The 20604-nt window shown below is 43.6% G+C and overlaps 1 protein-coding gene across 2 annotated transcripts in view; it reads left to right on the top strand.

The window, feature by feature from the left end:
* adamts14 (ADAM metallopeptidase with thrombospondin type 1 motif, 14) overlaps window positions 1-20604 on the top strand; it is a 172749-nt gene that overhangs the window by 90971 nt on the left and 61174 nt on the right. For both annotated transcript variants that reach the window (XM_080215609.1, XM_080215611.1), the window contains one exon: window positions 5031-5114. In XM_080215609.1, coding sequence (XP_080071735.1) covers window positions 5031-5114 — 84 coding nt within the window. The remainder of the gene's footprint in view (window positions 1-5030; window positions 5115-20604) is intronic.

Genomic DNA, 20604 nt, shown 5'->3' with positions numbered 1-20604 from the left:
TTCCTGTTCATAGATTCATAGATTACCTACAGTGCAGAAGGAGGCCATTCAGCCCATCGAGTCTGCACTGAATGTAATCCCACCCAGACTCTTTCCCCGTAACTCCATGGATTTACTCTGCTAGTCCCCCTGACACTAAAGGGCAGTTTAACATGGCCAATCCACCTAACCGACACATTTGGACACTAAGGGGCAATTTAGTATGAACGATCCATCTAGTCTGCGCATCTTTGGGCACAAAGGGACAATTTAGCATGGCCAATCCACCTAAACTGCATATCTTTGGACACTAAGGGGAATTGAGTGTGACCAATCTACTTTAGAATGTGGGAGGAAACCAGGGCAGCCGGAAGAAATCCATGCAGATCCAGGGAGTACGTGCAAATTCCACACAGTCACTTGAGGATGGAATCAAACCTGGATCCCTGACGCTGTAAGGCGGCAGCGCTAACCACTGCACACTGTGCCGCCCTGCACAGTGTTCTGCACATTGGTCTTAGAATGTACACTTTTATCATGAACATAGTACTACAGATCAGAATGATAACTGCCCAAGTACAGCTATTGAAGACAGTTCTAAATAACTGCTCAGTTGAAACATTTTTGTTCTGGTTTGTGTCTTCTGCCTTGCAGAGAAGAATCTTTCCATTTTCCAGCAACAGACCCTGAGCCCCTGAAGGGCCTCCGATTGCACTGGTGAACTTGCCTGCAGCCTGGCTGGAAGCTTTTCCTCCACTCTGAGTGCTTTTTCTTTATACGGGGCAATTGGAGTACTTTTTAAATTCTTCACTGCGGAGTATTTCCACAGAGCTTATACCGTGTGTATGGGTGACAATCCGAGCAGATAAATCAGATCACAAGGTGGAAGGCAAAGTTGCCATCCCCTTGCTGTATGCAGGCTACAATGAAATAGGATGTGTTACCGGAGACTCCTCGCTGCCAGGAGATTGATCTGTCGTTCAGTACGGGTCTGTGAATGGGATTTCTGAATGTTAGCTTTGTCCTCCACTGATGTCAGCCCTGCTCTATTTATTTTTTCACAACCAATCAGTTTATTGTTCGACATTAGCAGCTCCTCACGCCTTTCTTCAACCATTGAATCCCTTCCAGTGTCAACACGCTGGCTCTGTATGAAGCTGTTAAAAGCACAGGACGTGTTTTCACAGATTAAGGCAATATTTCTCCTGATTAAACACGGTTACTATATGCACAGTTAAGGGAGACGGACTTGACCATTCAGGAGAGATTTGCCTTTTTAATCCAACTGGCCGAGATGTTTGCTCAGCAAAGGGCTCAAAGAAAACACGTGACTAAAAATTTGGGCGCCGAGTTCTGTTGTCTTCATTCCCAAATGAGATTGTCTTGTGTGACTTTTCATTTAAGCAGAAGAGGTAATAACTCTCTATTTCCTCTCCTTCTTAAAAGACATATAAAGAAATGTCTGAGTAACTTTCATGATAATAATGCACAGTTGCCATCCATCCAGTAAAATTACACTGGCTTTTTCCATCCAGTCTGTCATCATTGTTAAATTGAAGCTATCAATAAAAATTCATTTTCAATGACAGGGAGTTTAACCAGCTAGGAATTAGATCCTTGATCCCCGTAAACTGTAATGTTGGCAGTGTTGCTTGTTGTCATGCAGAAAATATGTGTTCACCTGAGAAATGGAGGAAACCTTAATGTACTAAGCAGAGAGTCCAGTTCTCGAGGGAAGTTGTTCTGAGGGAAGTCTTCGGAATGTTATAAATTCTTCCAAATGGTGCATTGATCCCTGTGGAGGAATTGCTTTCCTGTTCATGGATGGTTGGAGAGGAGAGGGTGGTGAAACTTTTAAAGGGGATATGTGCAGAATCCATAGAATCCCGACAATGAGGAAGGAGGCTGTTCAGCCTATCGAGCCTGTACTGACTCTCCAAAAGAACATCTTACCCAGGTCCTTCCCTCCGCCCTATCCCTGTAACCCCGCGTGGTATTTTTTAACCATGGCTAATCTGCCTAACCTACACATCTTTGGATACTAAGGGGCAATTTAGCATAGCCAATCCACCTAACTTACACATCTTTTGATACTGAGGGGCAATTTAGCATGGCCAATCCACCTAACCTGCACATCATTGGACACTAAGGGACAATTTAGAATGGCCAGTACATCTAACCTGCACATCTTTGGACTGTGGAGGAAACAAAGCACCTAGAGGAAACCCACGCAGACACTGGGAGAATGTGTAGACTCCACACAGACAGTGACCCAAGGCTGGAATTGAACCTGAATTTCTCGTACTGTGAGGTGGCTGAGAGACATCATTTGCGGCAGAGCTGATTCTGGTGACTGTGAGTAAGTATAAAGCACAAACAGCCAAGGGATGTTGCTCAATACATAGTGTATGAAAATCTGTGTTTGCGTATTCCTTTCATTTCTCACCTGTTAGTGGTGAATATGCCAACAGATTGTCAAGATACAAAGGTATTGCTTTGTCTTGGAGCACCATATTGCTGTCAGCAAACTTCACCAACATATTCCAAATCTGTGGCCTGGATACATGCACAGTACCACAAGAAGGCAGATTATACTTCATTGCAGAGCCAGTTGGACATCAATTTAATTTGCACCTTTAATCTTTAACTAAAGGAAGTGGTGGCAGTAGTTAGTACCAGGAACCCAGGTTCAATTCTGGCTTCAGGTGACTGTGTGGAATTTGCAATTTTTCCCCATGTCTGTGTTGGTGTCCTCCCACAGTTTGAAGATGTGTGGGTCAGATGGATTGGCCATGCTAAATTGCTCCTTAGTGTCAAGGGGATTAGCAGGGTAATATGTGGGGTTACAGGGGATAGAGTCAGGGTGGGATTGTTGTCAGTGCAGGCTCGATGGGCCTAATGGCCTCCTTCTGCACTGTAGGGATTCTATGATCTAATCGATGAAGTGGTAATTAAATGGTTAGATTTGGCTACCACCCTAAATTTATTGAACTTATGTGTCGTACTGTTTAGCTTGTTAAATAGGGTAAACAAAACTCCCATTCCATATTTCAAAGCTAGATCTCCATGTTTTCCTATCTGAGATCTGTTTAGGTATTGCTATCTTTTATGGGTGAGTTGTTGAATATGATGAGGACTTCAGACCATTGACAAGCAATTCAAAAGCCAGGTACTTTTAGTGATCAAGTAGACCTATTGAGTTTTAAACTTTTGTGAATCATATTTATCATTTACCGTGAAACCATGATGAACACTATTGGTATTTTAGTTCATTTTACAACAGTGGCAAGGGTATTTATTACACTGAAATACTGTTCACAAATGGTTCATCAATTGCTACAATTGGCATCATTTTTGGAAGAAGGGCGTCAGAAGTGAGTGAGTTCAACTGCAGCAACATTGGCCAGTAACATACTGGTAGGCTTGAAGTTTACCATGAGGTATCATCCGTATTCAGAGCATGGTCGCAATTCTCCCCCAAAAAAATTCTAAGTCCCCAGTTTGCGAGCTGGCCATCTGGCTTGGAGAATGGGGGGGAGGGGGGCTGGTGCTCAGAAGGCCTTTGCCTGTGATCCCAATTGATGATGTGGGTATGCCGGCGTTGGACTGGCGTAAACACAGTAAAAAGTCTGACAACACCAGGTTTTAGTCCAACCTATTTATTTATCAAATGAATAGGTTGGACTAAAACCTGGTGTTGTCAGACTTTTTACTATCCCAATTGATGGCAGAGGGGGTCCCCACCCCCAACAATCACCCCCAAATAGACCCCGCCCCTTGTCACTGTCCAATGCCTGGAGGGCAGTGCCAGGGTGCCAGGCTGGCTCTGCCGAAGCGGCACCCCTTCGCTTACTCCTGACCTTCTGGGGGGGAGGGGGGAGGGGGGGGGGGGGGGGGGGGTGGGGGGTTGGGGGGGGGGGGGGTTGGGGGGGGGGGTGGGGGTGGGGGGGTGGGGGGTTGGGGGGGTGGGGGGGTTGGGGGGGGGGTTGGCCTCAATGGCCTCTCTTTCCTCCAGGGGGGTCGGCTGCCTGTTCCCCGTGGGGAGCTATTGTAAATCCCACTGGAGTGAAATACTCCTGTTGCTGGGGACATGCTAGCGGACCCCAAGACCTCAGTCCTGGGCCTGCGAGTGACATTGAAATCTTGATTTCCATACTGTAGCCAGCCAGTCGGCAGGGAGCTAACTAGTCTGGAAATCTTTGCCTGGGAGATGTATAGAGGCCGTGGCACCCAGTGGGAAGCCTGTGAAACGGCCTCCGCGGACTGGAAGACCCCCCCCCCCCATATTTCCCATTTTCCTCAGTGTCAGTTTTACAGATGACTTTTCTTTTATTCATTTGTGGGACATGGGCGTCGCTGGCTGGCCAGTATTTGTTGCCCATATGTGAAGCAAAAAAGAAAGTAAAAGTAAAGTTTACTAATTAGTCACAAATAAGCTTGTGTTAATGCTGCAATGGAGTTACTGTGAAAATTCTCTGATTGCCACACTCTGATGTCTGTTCGGGTATACTGAGGGAGAATTTAGCACGGCCAATGCACCTAACTGGCACGTCTTTCAGACTGTGGGAGGAAACCGGAGCACCCGGAGGAAACCCACGCAGACACGGGGAGAAAGAGCAAACTCGAAACAGACAGTGACCCAAGCTGGGAATTGAACCCGGGCTCCTGACACTGTGAGGCAGCAGTGCTACCACTGTGTCACCCAATGTGAGAACACACAAAAAATAAGTTTCCACAAATCTCCAAGTCATAAGCACATTTTAAAAACCACCTTAATTAATAACATGTTCGAAAAATGTTCAACAAGTTTCAACATCTCTGCGACTTTGTTAGCTGGGTGTTAGTTTACAGAGAAATATTAGCATTGCCCTGTGTTCCATTTTTGTTTTTTTTCTCCCATGCTAATTGCTTGAGTAAAAAGAGAAAATTTGGAGAAAGGATTGAACACGTTCCTAAGGTGAGGTATCACCGGTATGTGGTCGCTTGCCCAGCAGGAGCACACTGACTTGGACATACTTGAGTTTGAGACCATTTGGTTTTTGTTGTTGCAGGTTGATGAAATCTACCATGATGAATCATTGGGTACCCACATCAACGTGGTATTGGTCAGAATGATTATGGTGGGCTACAGACAGGTGAGTCAGAGTCAAAATCACTTTGATTTTTAACAGGGGTCTTTCCCCAAGTTGCATGTTGGTGAGTGTTAATTGGAGCGATTAATCATTTATTTCCCAAAACAGATCACAGCATTTTTTGAATGAATTATGATGTGTTCTAGGAAATTCCGATACTGTGTGAATTCAGAACCATAAGTCCTAAATGTAAGGTGGTCACGAAGGAATGCAATAGTGAACTCACTATTGCACTATCGGGTGGCACGGTAGCACAGTGGTTAGCACTGCTGCTTCACAGGTCAGGGACCTGGGTTCAATTCCCAGCTTGGGTCACTGTCTGTGTGGAGTTTGCACATTCTCCCCGTGTCTGTGTTGGTTTCTTCCAGGTGCTCCGGTTTCCTCTGACAGTCCAAAGATGTGCGGGTTAGGTTGATTGGCCATGCTAAAATTGCCCCTTAATGTCCTGAAATGTGTAGGTTAGAGGGATTAGTGGGTAAAATGTGTAAGGATATGGGGGTAGGGCCTGGGTGGGATTGTGGTCGATGCAGACGGCCAAATAGCCTCTTTCTGCACTGTAGGATTTCTATGATAGGAGAAACGTTTGTATCCCAGGAGTGGTAATGATGTGAAACACCCTTCCTCCAGGAATATCTGAGGCAATTGCTATACATACATTGAAAGGGAAGCTAGATGAGCGCATGTGACACAGAGGCACAGCTGTTAGCACTGCTGCCTCACAGTGCCAGGGACCCGAGCTTGATTCCACCCTTGGGTGACTATCTGTGTGGAGTTTGCACGTTCTCCCTGCGTCTGTGTGGGTTTCCTCTGGGTGCTTCTCTGGTTTCCAAAGGTGTGCAGGTTGGATGGAATGGCTATGCTAAATTGATCCTTAGTGCCCAAAGATGTGTAGGTTAGGTGAGTTGGCCATGCTAAATGCACAGGGTTATGGGGATAGGATGAGTGGAAGTGTGCCTAGATAAGACATTCTTTTGGAGAGTCGGTGCAGACCCAATGGGCTGAATTACCCCTTTCTGCACTGTAGGAATCCTATGGTTCTATGAGGGGGAAAGGAATAAAAATATGATAGTAGCGTAAGATAATGAAATGCAGGAGGAGACTGGTGGAGCATTGGGATGTGGTAGGACCTATCCTTAGTCCCATTACATGCTCGTGGTGGATTTTCTAGTGGTTTAGATATTGCTGGCACTTGAGGCAACTTCAGAAGGCATTCTCGTGGCCATTTGTGAGTCCATCCTGTTGCTGCAGGCCCAGGTTTTCTTTTCAGAGAGCACTAAAGAGCTAGTTGAGTCTTTCCAATGCTCCCTAATGGCTTCATGGTTACCTGTACTGGCATCAGCCATTGGACCCATCAAGTCTGCTCAGCGATTCAGTGAGAACATCCTTGACCTGATATTATAATCCTCAACTCCACTTTCCCGCCTTATCCCCACAACCCTCGATTCCCTTACTGATTAAAAATCTGCCTGTCTCAGCCTTAAACATCCTTAACGACCCAGCAATGCCTGTTGGGCCTTCCGCCATGCCTCTTGTGAGCTAAATGACTATTGGGCTGATTGCAGCAGCAAAATAGCCATAGTGACTGCTTGAAACCCCACAGCCAATAAATAAGTAATCTGCACGTACTCAATCACTTTTTCCCAGTGATCCCAAATGGACATTCTGGTATGAAGTCAGACAAGTAGTCACCTTAACGTAGAATATTGTAAAAGAGATTTTTGTTGGGGCAACAGGATATTTGTGGGATCTAGTTGAAAATGCTTTATTGTTCCATATTTGAAGAAGGTTTATGAGAATTCTTACCTAAGTTCCCCCTGCCCCCACAATCGGGGAAATGAAATGGGAGAGGCTGCTGTGATTGCACGCAGCCACGGAAAATTGACTGCCCCGAATGATCTCTTTGGGTCTCCTGTCTTTGTTTTTTTCATCCTGGGAGCCTTTCCAAATTACAGCCTTGGCTGGCTGGCTCGCAAGAGTTATGAGCCAGTATTAGCTACCTTGAACTAAAATTATTTCCATGCTCGTGCGTCTCCAGTTGATTGCTCGCAGTGGTTCAAATGATATGCAATTGCGTAACGTCGTGAGATGCTAATGTTAGTAAAGAGCTCACGGCAATGATACAATTAAACCCTCTGATGTGGCACAGATTACAGCCGTTTCAGGAATTACGTTTCTAATTCATTTCTTTTGAGCTTTCACAACACTTAACCCCTTGTAAACAGTGTGCTGCGTGTTTTAGATGCGTCTATTTTAAAAGGCTGAAGCAGGATTGTACTTAAAGGTGGCCACAGACAAAATAGCCTTGGGGTATTCCTGTCTGTAAATACCTCAAACAAGCTTAGTCTGCCAGACGGTTGCTGTCCGTTATACTTTATTTATTGGCAAGAGTCAGCACTGCGGAAGTTTGCTATGTTCCAGCTGGCCAGCGTTTTCTGAAATTTATTGTCAATATAAAACTTTCAACTTGTCGTGGGTTTTTTGTTACCATAACAATTTTAATTGTTACAGCGGCATGGTGGCACAGCGGTTAGCACTGTTGTCTCACAGCGCCAGGGACCCAGGTTTGATTCCCGACTTGGGTCACTGTCTGTGGAGTTTGCACGTTCTCCCCATGTTTGTGTGGGTTTCCTCAGGATGCTCCAGCTTCCTCCCGCAATCCAAAAGACGTGCTGGTTAGGTGCATTGGCCATGTTAAATTCTCCCTCTGTGTGCCCGAACAGTGTGGCGACTAGGGGATTTTCACAATAACTTCATTGCAGTGTTAATGCAAGTATACTTGTGACACGAATAAATAATAAATACTTAATTGTCATCTATGAAGATAGCTAACCAAAAATTCTCTTTCTCAAGTTTCACAGTGTACCTATGCAACGTAACTTTATTCTGTCTGGGCACCAGTAATCATTATTATTTCCTTCACTTCAGCAGAATTTTATTTTAAAGACTCTTATCATTATACCATTATTGGAAAAAAGGGCAAAACATTTTCCCATTATGCATACACCAAGATTTCAATCACCACATAGGACACCAGGTTCCATATGGACTCAGCTTAGTGCTGTAATTAAATGCAGACTTCTGAATTCAACCTTTATGTAGTATTCCAGTCATTTTTTAAATTCATTCTTGGGATACGGACATTACTGGCTGGCCAGCATTTATTGCCCATCCCTAGTTACCGTTGGAAGGTCGCTGAGAGTCAACCATATTGCTGTGGCTCTGGAGTTACGTGTAGGCCAGACTGGATAAGGATGGCAGATTTCCTTCCCTAAAGGACAAAAGACAGTAAGCCAGGACTGCAGATGTTGATTACCAGTCTTCCAGAATTCAGAATTGCCACTCACTTGCTTAATTATTTGATAATTCACTGAACTCTTACACGGAAAGATGGTGATACAGTGGTTCAATTCCGGCCTCAGGTCACTGTCTGTGCAGAGTTTGCACATTCTCCCCATCTCTGCCTGGCTTTTCACCCTACCAATTTTCAAATCATCCGCAAATCTGCTGATCATGTGTCAACTAAGTAGGAGCAGCCCCACTACAGATCCCCATGGAACACCATTCCCCATACCTTATTGGGGCGGCACAGTGGTTAGCACTGCTGCCTCACAGCACCTGAGACCCAGGTTCAATTCCAGCCAGGGGTGACTGTGTGGAGTTTGCACATTTTGCAGGTGTCCACGTGGGTTTCCTCCTGGTGCTCCAGTTTCCACCCCGAGTCCGAAAGGGGTGCAGATTGGATGGATTGGCCATGTCAAATTGCCCTTTAGTGTCAGGGAGATTAGCAGGGTAAATACGTGGGGTTACGGGGATATGGCCTGGGTGGGATTGTTGTCGGTGCAGGTTCGATGGGCTGAATGGCCTTCTTCTGCACGGTAGGATTTCTATGATCTATATACCATGATTTTGAAGCACGTTCATATCCATCTTACTTGTCCAGATTTGATTAATCTTCCCATCTGATAACTACTCCAATGCAGTGAAACATTTGTCACTTGAGAAGTAGTTCAGATTTCCATTCTGTGTCCCCAGTGAAGGAGATGTGGGTCTAACCATGTGGTTTCCTGTGCGATGAGTTCATTTTGTTTGGTAGATATCATACACTTCAATTGAACAACTTGGCCCGACACCTGGAGAACAGCCACAAATTCTCCATCTGGTTCTGAGCATGGAGTGTGACGTGGGGAGCAGAGCAAATAAGAAACAAAATGATTGCAAAGCAAACTTCATTTGAATATGGACTAAGATGGATGGAGTTTTGAAAGGGGAGGTGTCCAGTCTGTACTTGAAGCATCTATCTGTGGTAATTCTTTGCTTGCAGCAGATATAAATTTACCCAATTTAGATTTATCCAATTCCCACGCTGTGTGGCAATTTTTAATCTTAAGCCCCAAATGTGGTATTGTCACTGAACTAGTAATGCAGAGTACCGTGGGTAGTGGTCTGGGGACCCGGGTTTGAATCGCACTGTGGCAAATGGTGAAATTTGAAATCTGTAAAAATCTTGAATTAAGAATGTACTGATGACCATGAAGTCAATGTCGATTGTCGTAAAAACCCATCTGGTTCATTAATGTCCTTTAGGGAAGGAAATCTGCAATCCTTATCTAGTCTGGCCTATTGGTGACCCCAGATACGCAGCAGTGTGGTTGACTCTTAACGTCTTCAGGGATGGACAATACATTTTGCCCCAGCCAGCGACGCCCACATCCCATGGATGAATTTAAAAAAAAATTAGAGAGTCAAGGATTTTCTCTTGTAAATTTCAATTAATTCAGATTTTCTCAGTATTGTCCTTCATGTGTTGGGTGCCACAATTGGACTGTGCATCACTAACCAAACCATTCTGTCAGAATTATTTATCTAACAATAAGGCGAAACAAAATTTATGAACTAGAATTTTGTGGTCCTTGGAGCTTTTGTAGCAATTCTCCTGTTAATTTCAGACACAACATTGTTTGAATGTGCACATTGTGTTCACTGCTCATTGACATACATTCAAGTTAGAGTATTGACTTTGATTCAGTAGACATTTGACATGCTCAAGGAAAACTGAAGTTCAGTTTTCTGCTACATTGATACCTTCTCAAAGAATGAGGCATTCATTACTCAGAATGGTGAACCCAGAGTATCTGATTCTATTCATTAACATAAACTGACTGCACTGAGCAAGGTAGTGAGCATTGTAATCCTTCCATTCTCACTTTGAACTGCGTGCTTGACAGGCTTTTTCTCTCTTCCAATGGAGTGTTGATCTTGAGAGAAAAAGTGATAGAAAACCTGACAATCTTGTGCATGTTAGGGCGAACTTGCCTGGTGGCTATTCAAGACTGAACATCAAATGACCTCCAGTTTTTTGCACCCCATCCAACCTGACACCAATCCTTTGGCCCTTCTGGATAATACCTCAGTTTTGAAAGGTGTAGGTGCTTACTGATGATGACTTGGACTAAGTGACAGAAAAGGAGAGAGTGCAGAATGTAGTATTACAGTCATATCTAGGGTGTGGGGAAAGATCAACTTAAAGCGAGATAGGCTCATTCAAAGGTTTGGTGGCAGCAGGGAAGAAGCTGTTGTTGGTACTTGACCGTAGACTTTTGTATCTTTTTCCCAATGGAAAAAAGTGGAAGAGAGAATGTTCAGGGTGCGTGGGGTTGTTGATTATGCAGGCTGCTTTGCCAAGAAAATGTAGGTGGAGTCAATGGATGGCTGGGAGGCTGGTTTGTGTGATGGATTGGGCTACATTTATGACCTTTTGTAGTTTCTTGCAATTTTGGGCAGAGCAGGAGCCATAACAAGCTGTGATAAAACCAGATAGAATGCTTTCCATGGTGCATTTGTAAAAGCTGGTGAGAGTCGTAGCTGACATGCCAAATTTCTTAGTCTTCTGAGAAAGTAGAGGCATTGGTGAGCTTTCTTCAACTATAGCTTCGGGATGGAGGCGGTGGGGGGGGAGGAGGAGAGAGAGAACCAGGACAGGTTGTCGCTGATTTGGACAGCTAAAAACTTGAAGTTTTCGACCATTTCCACTTCGTCCCCATTGATGTAGGCAGGGGCATGTTCTCCTCTATGCTTCCTGAAGATGACAATCCCCTGAGAAAAAATGTGATAGAAAAACTGATAACCTTGTGCATGTTAGGCAGAGCTTGACTTTTGCATTTTCAAGACTGAACATCAAATGACCTCCAGATTTTTGCATCTCATCTAACCTGATCCCAATCCTTCAGCCCTTCTGGATAATACCTCAGTTCTAAAAGGTGTAGATGCTAATTGATGATAACATGGACTAAGGAGTAGACATTATCTTGACATCCAATTGACATGGGAGGCGTAGCCTCCTGGTATTATCATTAGACTATTAATCAATAAACTCAGCTAATGTTCTGGGGACAAAAACAAAAAATGTGGGAGAAATTCAGTAGGTTTACAGCATCTGTGGAGAGAGAGTGGAGCCAATGTTTCGAGTCTGAGTGACCCTTCTTCAGAGCTGGAGACCTGGGTTCGGATCCTGCCACAGTAGTGGAATTTGAATTCAATGAAAAGTATCTGGAAGTAAGAATCGACTGATGACGATGAAACCATTGTTGATTGCTGGAAAAACCCATCTGGTTCACTTGCATTCTTCAGGGAAGGAAATCTGCCGTTCTTACCTGGTCTGGCTCCAGAGCCACAGCCATGTGGTTGACTCTCAGCTGTCCTCTGAACAAGGGCAATTAGGGATGGACAATAAATGCTGACCAGCCACTGACGCCTGCATCCCACAAATTAATAAAAATAATTTCCCCCCACTGCCCCCATCCCCGGCAGAGATTTGATTTCCAGTTCCAGGACAATCACTTTACTTTCAGAAGCTCCTATAAAAGAATTGAGAAAAGGCAAGATTGTCAGACCATCGTAAACACCAGCCGAACTCTTACTGCCTTTGTAGCTTGCCAAAACTCTCTAGAACGGAACACACCCCCTCCACCTTCCCCAGTCTAGAGGCTTAGCAGAAACGTTTTGTCAGACACTTGATACCATCATATGACCTTAATCCTGTTCTCCACACGTGTATGTGTATTCCATCATCATGTGCCATTGAGTCAGTTCAGTCTCAAAGCAGTAACACTGCTGGCTCTGGTTGCTGCATGCAAAGTCATTGAGCACGAAGCTATGTGACTAGTGAGCTGTGTTTTCTTTGGCATTTGCTTGGGGCTGTCTATAGCCCACATTTAGATTGTGGCCTAAAATTGTTTTCAGTATCATCTCTCACCAGAGATTATGTTACAGAATTTTAAACCACTGCAACATCCTGTAAAGGCCAAATACAGATTTTATGGGGAGATGGGGGCAGGGGCATGTTTCTAGTTTTCATGGTTGCAACATGTCAGTGGGATTAAAAATATTTGTGTAGCTCTGCGAACAAATACTTCCTCCTTCATCTTTCACACTACTTCAATGTCATCTTGATGTACCTAAGGAATAAATTGGAGAGGTGGTGGTAATGTCACTGAGATCCGAGGCAGCTGGTGGGATTCAAATTCAATTGATTTTTTAAAAAATGTCTGGTATTAAAAGCTAGTCTCAGTAATGGTGACCTTGAAGCTATTATTGACTGTCATAAAAAGCCCATCTGCTCTCTCATTGGCAAGTAGGGCCAGCCCTACTGAGTTTTTTTCAGCATTTTCTACTTTTATTTCAGATCTCCTACATCCACAATATCATCATGGAATGGAAACATAGAATCCCTACTGTGCAGAAAAGGCCATTTGGCCCATTCAGTCTGCACCGACTCTCTGACAGAGTGTGCTACCCAGGCCCACTGCCCTTGCCCTTTCCCCATAACCCCAGACATTTGCTATGGCTAATCCATCAGGTCTACACATCTTTGGACACTAAGGGGCAATTTAGCATTGCCAAACCACCTAACCTGCACATCTTCAGACTGGGGGGAAACTGGAGCACCGAAAGAAATCCATGTAGACACTTTGATTTTAATTTGATTTGATTTATTATTGTCACATGTATTAGTAGACAGTGGAAAGTATTTTTTTTTCATGCTGTAAAAGAATACCACTCATAGAGAAGGAAAGGAGAGAGTGCAGAATGTTGTGTTACAGTAATAGTTAGGGTGTAGAGAAGGATCAATTTAGTGTGAGGCAGGTCCATTCAAAAGTCTGATGGCAGCGGGGAAGAAACAGCTTGAGAGCTTGAGTTATACTCTTGGTGTCAGAGTGAAAGTGTCATCGCCATCCCCCTTCCTCCCAAAATGGACTATTATTTAAATGGTAAAAAATTGCAGTATGCTGCTGTGCGGAGGGACCTGGGTGTCCTTGTGCATGAATCACAAAAACTTAGTTTGCAGGTGCAGCAAGTAATTAAGAGAGCAAAAGGAATTTTGTCCCTCATTGCTAGAGGGACGGAGTTTAAAAACAGCGAGATTATTTTGCAGCTGTGTAAGGTGCTGGTGAGACCACACCTACAATACTGTGTTCAATTTTGGTCTCCTTACTTGAGAAAGGATATACAGGCACTGGAGGGGGTACAGAGGAGATTGACCAGGTTGATTGTGGAGTTGAGAATGTTGGCTTATGAGGAGACACTGAGTAGACTGGGGCTATACTGATTGGAATTCAGAAGAATGAGGGGAGATCTTATAGAGACATAGAAGATTATGAAGGGAATAGGTAAGATAGAAGCAGTGAAGTTGGTAAAAGCAAAACTAGGGGGCATGGCCTCAGAATAAGGGGGAGTAGATTTAGGACTGAGTTGAGGAGAAACTTCTTTGCCTGGAGGGTTGTGAATCTGTGGAACTCCCTGCCCAGTAAAGCAGTTAAGGATACCTCTTTGAATGTTTTTAAGGCAAAGATAGACTGATTTTTTAACAGTAAAGGAATTAAGCGTTATGGTGACTGGGTCAGTAAGTGGAGCTGAGTCCATGAAAAGATCAGCCAAGATCTTACTGAATAGCAAAGCAGGCTTGAGGGGCCAAATGGCCTACTCCAGCTCCTAATTCTTATGTTCTTATATGACGTTTTGAATCCAAAGTGCTCTGTAGAATTAGCCAAGTTCTACTCTGTATGTGTTTGTGGTGAAAACAGTCTTGGAGTGGTTTGCACTAACACTAGATACTCAACATAGCATTTTCCAGCAATGACACACTTAAGTTGCTGGACGTAAATACTACAAGAGAGATGGACACCAAGCTAAACAGCATAACGTTTCAGTTCTTTATATCCTATGAAATGCCCTACCATTGATCCTCAAGTCAAAAATCAGCATTCTTCAAATACACGTACCTGCTTGTACTAGGGGGTTTATTAGCCTATGATTCTTGGATATAAATAGATTTATCTTTTTTAAAAAAACTACAAAACCATTAAATGCAATAAAATGATTAGTAGTGTTTGCAGTGAAACAACTATTCATAGAATCCCTACAGGAGGCCACTCAGCCCATCGAGTCAGCACCGACCACAATCCCACCCGGGCCCTATTCCTATAACCCCATTGTTTTACCCTGCTAATCCCCCTGACACTAGGGGCAATTTACTATGGCCAGTCCATCTAACCTACACATCTTTGGACCGTAGGAGGAACCTGGAGCACCTGGGGGAAACCCACGCAGACACGGGGAGAACGTGCAAACTCCACTCAGACAGTGACCCGAGGCCGGAATAGAACCTTGGTCCCTGGAGTTGTGAGGCAGCAGTGCGTGCCACTGTGTTACCCCTTTTGTTGAAACAGTCTTTATCAAGTTCAGGCAATTCTCCAACATAGCTTGTTTTTCAGTCTTCAAATACATGCATGGTATCTTAATTTCCTTATCACCTCTTAGTTTCAATTTTCGAACCAGCGAGCAGGATTTATGATATTCTTTCCTGAATATCAGGGTACTGAAGCTTGACGAAATTTGTCCAGTGCTGGTTAGCTGTTAAAGTGTGAGTTTTGCATAGTGTAAAATTAAGCTCAAATAAAATGTACTGAATCTCACAATAGCCCCTCTTTCCCATCTCATGCACCAAAACTCTGTCCTCCTCACACTCATTCTTGCATTGATTTACTCGTGGTCATCAGGACTCTAGTTTGTCATTCTATTAAGAACTTGATCATCTAGCTGTTCAGTGGCCACATCCTTGCTGACAGTCTAGCTGGCCATGACTTCTGTAAGCACGAATATAACGCATGTATTTCATATTCCCCAAAATAATTTAATTCTCAAACTGTTTACCTTTTATACTTAGTGTGTATCAATCCATGTGGTAGTTGTGAGGTGAAATATTTCACTGATCGTTGAATACATATAAAATCCCCAGGGTGCAGAAGGAGGCCATTTGATCCATCGAGACTGCACCGATTATGAATGCACAACTATTATATTTATTCACCAGATATTTCGATTTGCAACTGGTGATTAATACACCAATATTGAACAATGAGACTAATGTAAAGAGGAATATACTTTCTAGCCCAAGCCTTTACGTTGGAGTAATTGATAAATATTTTAATAGATACCTTATTCTTAGAACCTAAGTTGTGTTGACTTCATTTGGTTTCATAGAACCCTGACAATGCAGAAAAAGACCATTTGACCTGTCGAGGCTGCACTGTCTCTCCGACAGAGTATCTTACCCAGACCACCCACCCACCTTATCCCTGTAACTCCATGCATTTATCCCATTAACTTATACATCTTGGGATGCGAAGGGGCAGTTTAGCATGGCCAATCCATCTAACCTAGTCATCTTTGGACATAAAGAGGCAATTTAACACAGCCAATCCATCTAACCTGCACATCTTTGGACACTAAGAGGTAATTTAGCATGGCCAATCCATCTAACCTGCACATCTTTAGAATGTGGGAGGAAAGCGGAGAACCCGGAGGAAACCCACGCAGGCACGGGGAGATACTGCACACAGATACTCACCCAAGGCTGAAATTGAACCTGGGACCTTGGCGCTGTGAGGTAGCCATGCTAACCACTGTGCCACCATGCCACCGTATTTATTTAAAGTGTATAGACCAGTTTTTAATTTATCAAGCTGCAAACTGATTCAACAGTTGTCTTGCAATAACGTATTGTGTACCATTTAAAGAAAATCAGATTCTTGAACTAAAGCAATTCATATGATTTAGAACCAAGTGGAAGGATAATCAGACACAGTTATGAAGTGCCTGGCCCACATCTCTCGTGGTAATTCCATACAGGTCGAGGAATTTAAGCTTTCTGCACTTCAGTGTGCATACCTTTGAGTGTCCCTGTTTGCCGTACTGATCTGGCTGCTATGTTTAATTGCTGGACAAGTGGTTTCTATTCTAACCAGAGTTTTAGCACATAGGGATTAGTTTTTCCACTTGACTTCAAAATTGCAGAATGCCAAAATGAAATGTGACAACGATGCAAGTGTGTGCGGCGTAACGTCATGTCACCTCATTTGTATTTACTTTAAAATCCTCATACATGAAGACTGGAAAGAGTACCGCTGCCCAGGAAATTCAGTATCAAAACTACACAGTCGTATCTTTCACTTCTCAGTAGCTGCAGACAGGGCTTTCTTATCTTGATGCTCATTTGGAAGAGACTGATGTACCTAAAGAATGAATGTGGATGTAATGTTGCACAGTGGTTACCACTGCTGGCTCACAACACCAGGGGCCTGGATTCAATTCCTGGCTTGGGTTACTGTCTGTGTGGAATCTGCATGTTCTCCCCGTATCTGCGAGGGCTTCCTTCGGGTGCTCCGGTTTCCTCCTACTGTCAGAAAGACCTACTGATTAGGTGCATTGGCCATGCTAAATTCTCCCTCAGTGTATCAGAACAAGCGCCAGAGCGTGGCAACTAGGGATTTTCACAGTAACTTCATTGCAGTGTTAATGTAGGCCAACTTGTGACACTAATAAATAAACTTTAAAGTTTAGTCGCCACACTCCTGCGGGTTCCTTCTCTTTGACCGTTGGGCAAGTGTCACAGAGAGAATTTGTTTTCTTTCATTGCCTGTGATCAGTCTATTTGTTTAGTGTTTGTTCTACCCTCAAAATGAGAATTTGAATTAAATAATTTTCAGCAGCAAGCTTCTTGTGAATTTTGAATGAGAGGTTATTTATTATCACACAATTGTACCGGCATTTAAAACATGGCATCTCATCGCTACTCTCACATACACAAGTTTAGACACAGATGATGATGAAGTAATACAATTGAAACTTATAATTATCTCAGTCTCTTTTGTGGCAGGCTTAAAGTTTCGTAGATGAAGATGGTTCTTTAAACATTGAAGTGAGTCTGTTTAAGTGAAAGATTCTCAGAAAGCTGCGAGGTTAATTGTCAAATTTCTAAAAGTTTGTTCTCAGGTGAACTTGAAGTTGGAACTGGTTGGTGAGGGTGTGGGGGTATTGGGAGGTGGAGCCACTGGTAGCAGTATTCTCCTACTTTCAAGTTTACTGTTATTAACTTGACTGCTTTGATAACTTTTTCTTATTTATTTATGGGATGTGGACGTTGCTGGCTGTGCCAGCATTTATTGCTCATCCCTAACTACCTTCCATTCAGAGAGCATTTAAGAGTCAACCACATTACTGTGGGCCTGGAGTTACATGTAGGCCAGACTGGGTAAGGGTGACAAATTTCTTTGCCTAGAGAACATCAGTAAACAAGATGGGTTTTTATGAGAATTGACAATGGTTTTATGGTCACTATTAATTCCAGATTTTTTTTTATTGAGTTTAATTTTACTGAATTTTATTGAATTCAAATTTCGCCAACTGCCATAGTGGGATTTGAACCGGGTCCCTAGATTTTGCCCTGGGTCTCTGGATTGCTAGTCCAGAGACAATATTATCACGCCATCACTTCCCCAAAACTTTGGAGTGTGGGAGGAAACTGAGCACCCGGAGGAAACCCATGCAGACACGGGCAGAATGTACAAACTCCACGCAGTCACCCAAGGCTGGAATTGAACCCATGTCCCTGGCGCTGTGAAGCAGCAGTGCTAACCACTGTGACACTGTGCCATCCCAAACTTGCTGCTGGTTCAATGGCTGTTGATGGAACATTCAGCTCGTAAGCAGCATCTGCCGGTTTAAAACAGACCACAAAATGTGGCTTCCTCATCACGCTGCTTCCACAAGTTCAAATTCCATTTTACAAATAAAGAGTGGTGTGTTGGTTACACATCTTCTATTGTTCTTTGACACTGTGAAAGTTTGAGACAACCAGTGTCCTTGTGTTTGAATGATCCATTCAACTGGATTTAGAATCAATTTCAGGGGTGGCAGAATGGTTAGCGCTGCCTCACAGCTCCAGGGAAACGGATTTGATTCCTGGCTTGGGTCACTGTCTGTGCGTAGTTTGCACATTTTCCCCATGTCTGCATGGGTTTCCTCACTCCAAAGATGTGCGGGTTAGGTTGATTGTCCGTGCTGAATTGCCCCTTAGTGTCCCGGGATGCATAGGTTAGAGGGATTAGCAGGGTAAATATGTGGGTTGATGGGGATATCTGGGTGGGATTATTGTCAGTACAGACTTAACGGGCTGAATGGCCTCCTTCTGCACTGTAGGTTCTCTGTAGTTTCAATGAAAAGGTATTGATTTAACAACATTATGGATGGTTCCTTTTGCTCCCTCTTGGGAAAGGTTTCAATCCACAAAAGAAGTTAGGTGTCCAAGAGCAGTCACCTTTTGCAGCCTTTTGTTTATTTTTTAAAGTGTGACGTATTGAAAGCCCATAATATACTGGAACATGATACAAGTTCTTCCCAGCATTCTGTCTGGTAGCTATCAGAAAAAGCAGCCTTTTCTTCTACAGACCAGAGTGACTGCACTATTGTCTCTCTCTTTGCATCCACGGTTTTTCAATCAGTTTGGGTGGCTGTAAGTCTGTACAAGGTCAAACAACTGCCACATAGTGTATAAGGTGAAATATAGCGCATAGGTTATTTACCTACCATCTGCACCCCCGTCTCCATGTCAATTACCACCTGGTCTATTGCTGAGCCAAGCCAGCAGGATGTGACACGTGCCTTATCATAACATCATTTTAATTTGAATGGAAAGAGACAGCCTAAAACATAACCACCTTATAGAACCTTGCTTTCGTAACCAAGGGGATTCAAAACATTGTAATAACAGGATTATGATAGAATTCCTACAGTGCAGAAGAGGCCATTCAGCCCTCAAAACTACACTGACTCACTGACAGTATCTTACCCAGACCCATCTCCCACTCAACATCCATAACTCCAAACTATGCCACTAAACCCCGCCCTCCCACCCCCCTACACATCTAAGGACACGAAGTGACAATTTAGCATGGCCAATCCACCTAACCTGCACATGTTTTGAGTGTGGGAGGAAACAGAAGTACCCGGAGGAAACCCTCACAGACGTGGAGAATGTACAAACTCTACACAGAAAGTCAGCCAAGGCTGATTTACTTTTTGATACCTTCATCATCTTTGAAATATGCAGAAAGATATTCGTCGAGGAGACTTCAGATCTGAAAAATTGCAACAATTTAAGTTCTAACTATTTTTTCGAACCTTCAGCTCCATCAGATGAAGAGAGTGGAGAGCTGCACTGTGATTCCCAGCACTGAAATGTGTGTACACTGGAGGAATGCCAATCTTCAGTGCCTTCATAAAAAAAGATTTTGATGTGAATTTTGCAGTGTTCAGTGGTTGCTAATAACTAGGTGAAGAAAGGCAATTAATCAAATATGAAATTCTTTTTGGCTGTCATCTTGAAGAATCACTAGCTAAGAAACCTACAATTGGAAACAGGGCTTGCGATGTACCCATAGCCCCACTGAGTCCTGAGGGTGAGACTTGATGATGACAATCCCGTTTTGAGCAATAAAACAAGTATTTCAATTTGCTCAGCTGAGTCCTCCAGGAAGTTAGAGTAGTCACACTATCTGTGCGGAGTCTGCACGTTCTCCCTGTGTCTGCGTGGGTTTTCCCCCCAGTACTCCAGTTTCCTCCCACAGTCTGAAAGATGTGCAGGTTAGGTGGATTGGCACTGCTAAATTGCTCCTTAGGTTCCAAAAATATGTAGATTATGTGGATTGGCCATACTGAATTGCCCATTAGTGTCCAAAGGTGTACAGTTTAGATTGATTAGCCGTGGTAAATGTGTGGGGTTACAGGGATAGGGCAGAGAATGGACCTGGGTAAGATTCCCTGTTAGAGAATTGTTGTAAACTTGATGGGCCGAATGGCCTCCTCTGAACTGCAGGGATACTGTGAATCTCAACCAGTTCCCAGGGCATGTGGTTCAGAGAATGGACCTATCCATTATTTGATGATATATTTTGAGTCTCAATGGGGTTAGAAAGCAATGTGTCGTAGGATAGTGGGTTTGAGACATTTTGTTTTTGGGGGCATCAGAATATTTGGTGCCTGCATACTTTGAATTTTGTAGTCATCAAAAATATTTTTTTTCCCTCACTTTCATTTCCAGTTTCTCTAATCCTGCTCTGTTGTGTTGTGTGTGTGTGTAAGAATGTTTAAAGTTTAT

Source organism: Carcharhinus amblyrhynchos, chromosome 31 (genome assembly GCF_965287045.1).
Source record: "Carcharhinus amblyrhynchos chromosome 31, sCarAmb.v2.hapA, whole genome shotgun sequence".
Classification (NCBI taxonomy): domain Eukaryota; kingdom Metazoa; phylum Chordata; class Chondrichthyes; order Carcharhiniformes; family Carcharhinidae; genus Carcharhinus; species Carcharhinus amblyrhynchos.
This window is presented reverse-complemented; position numbering and strand designations above follow the sequence as displayed.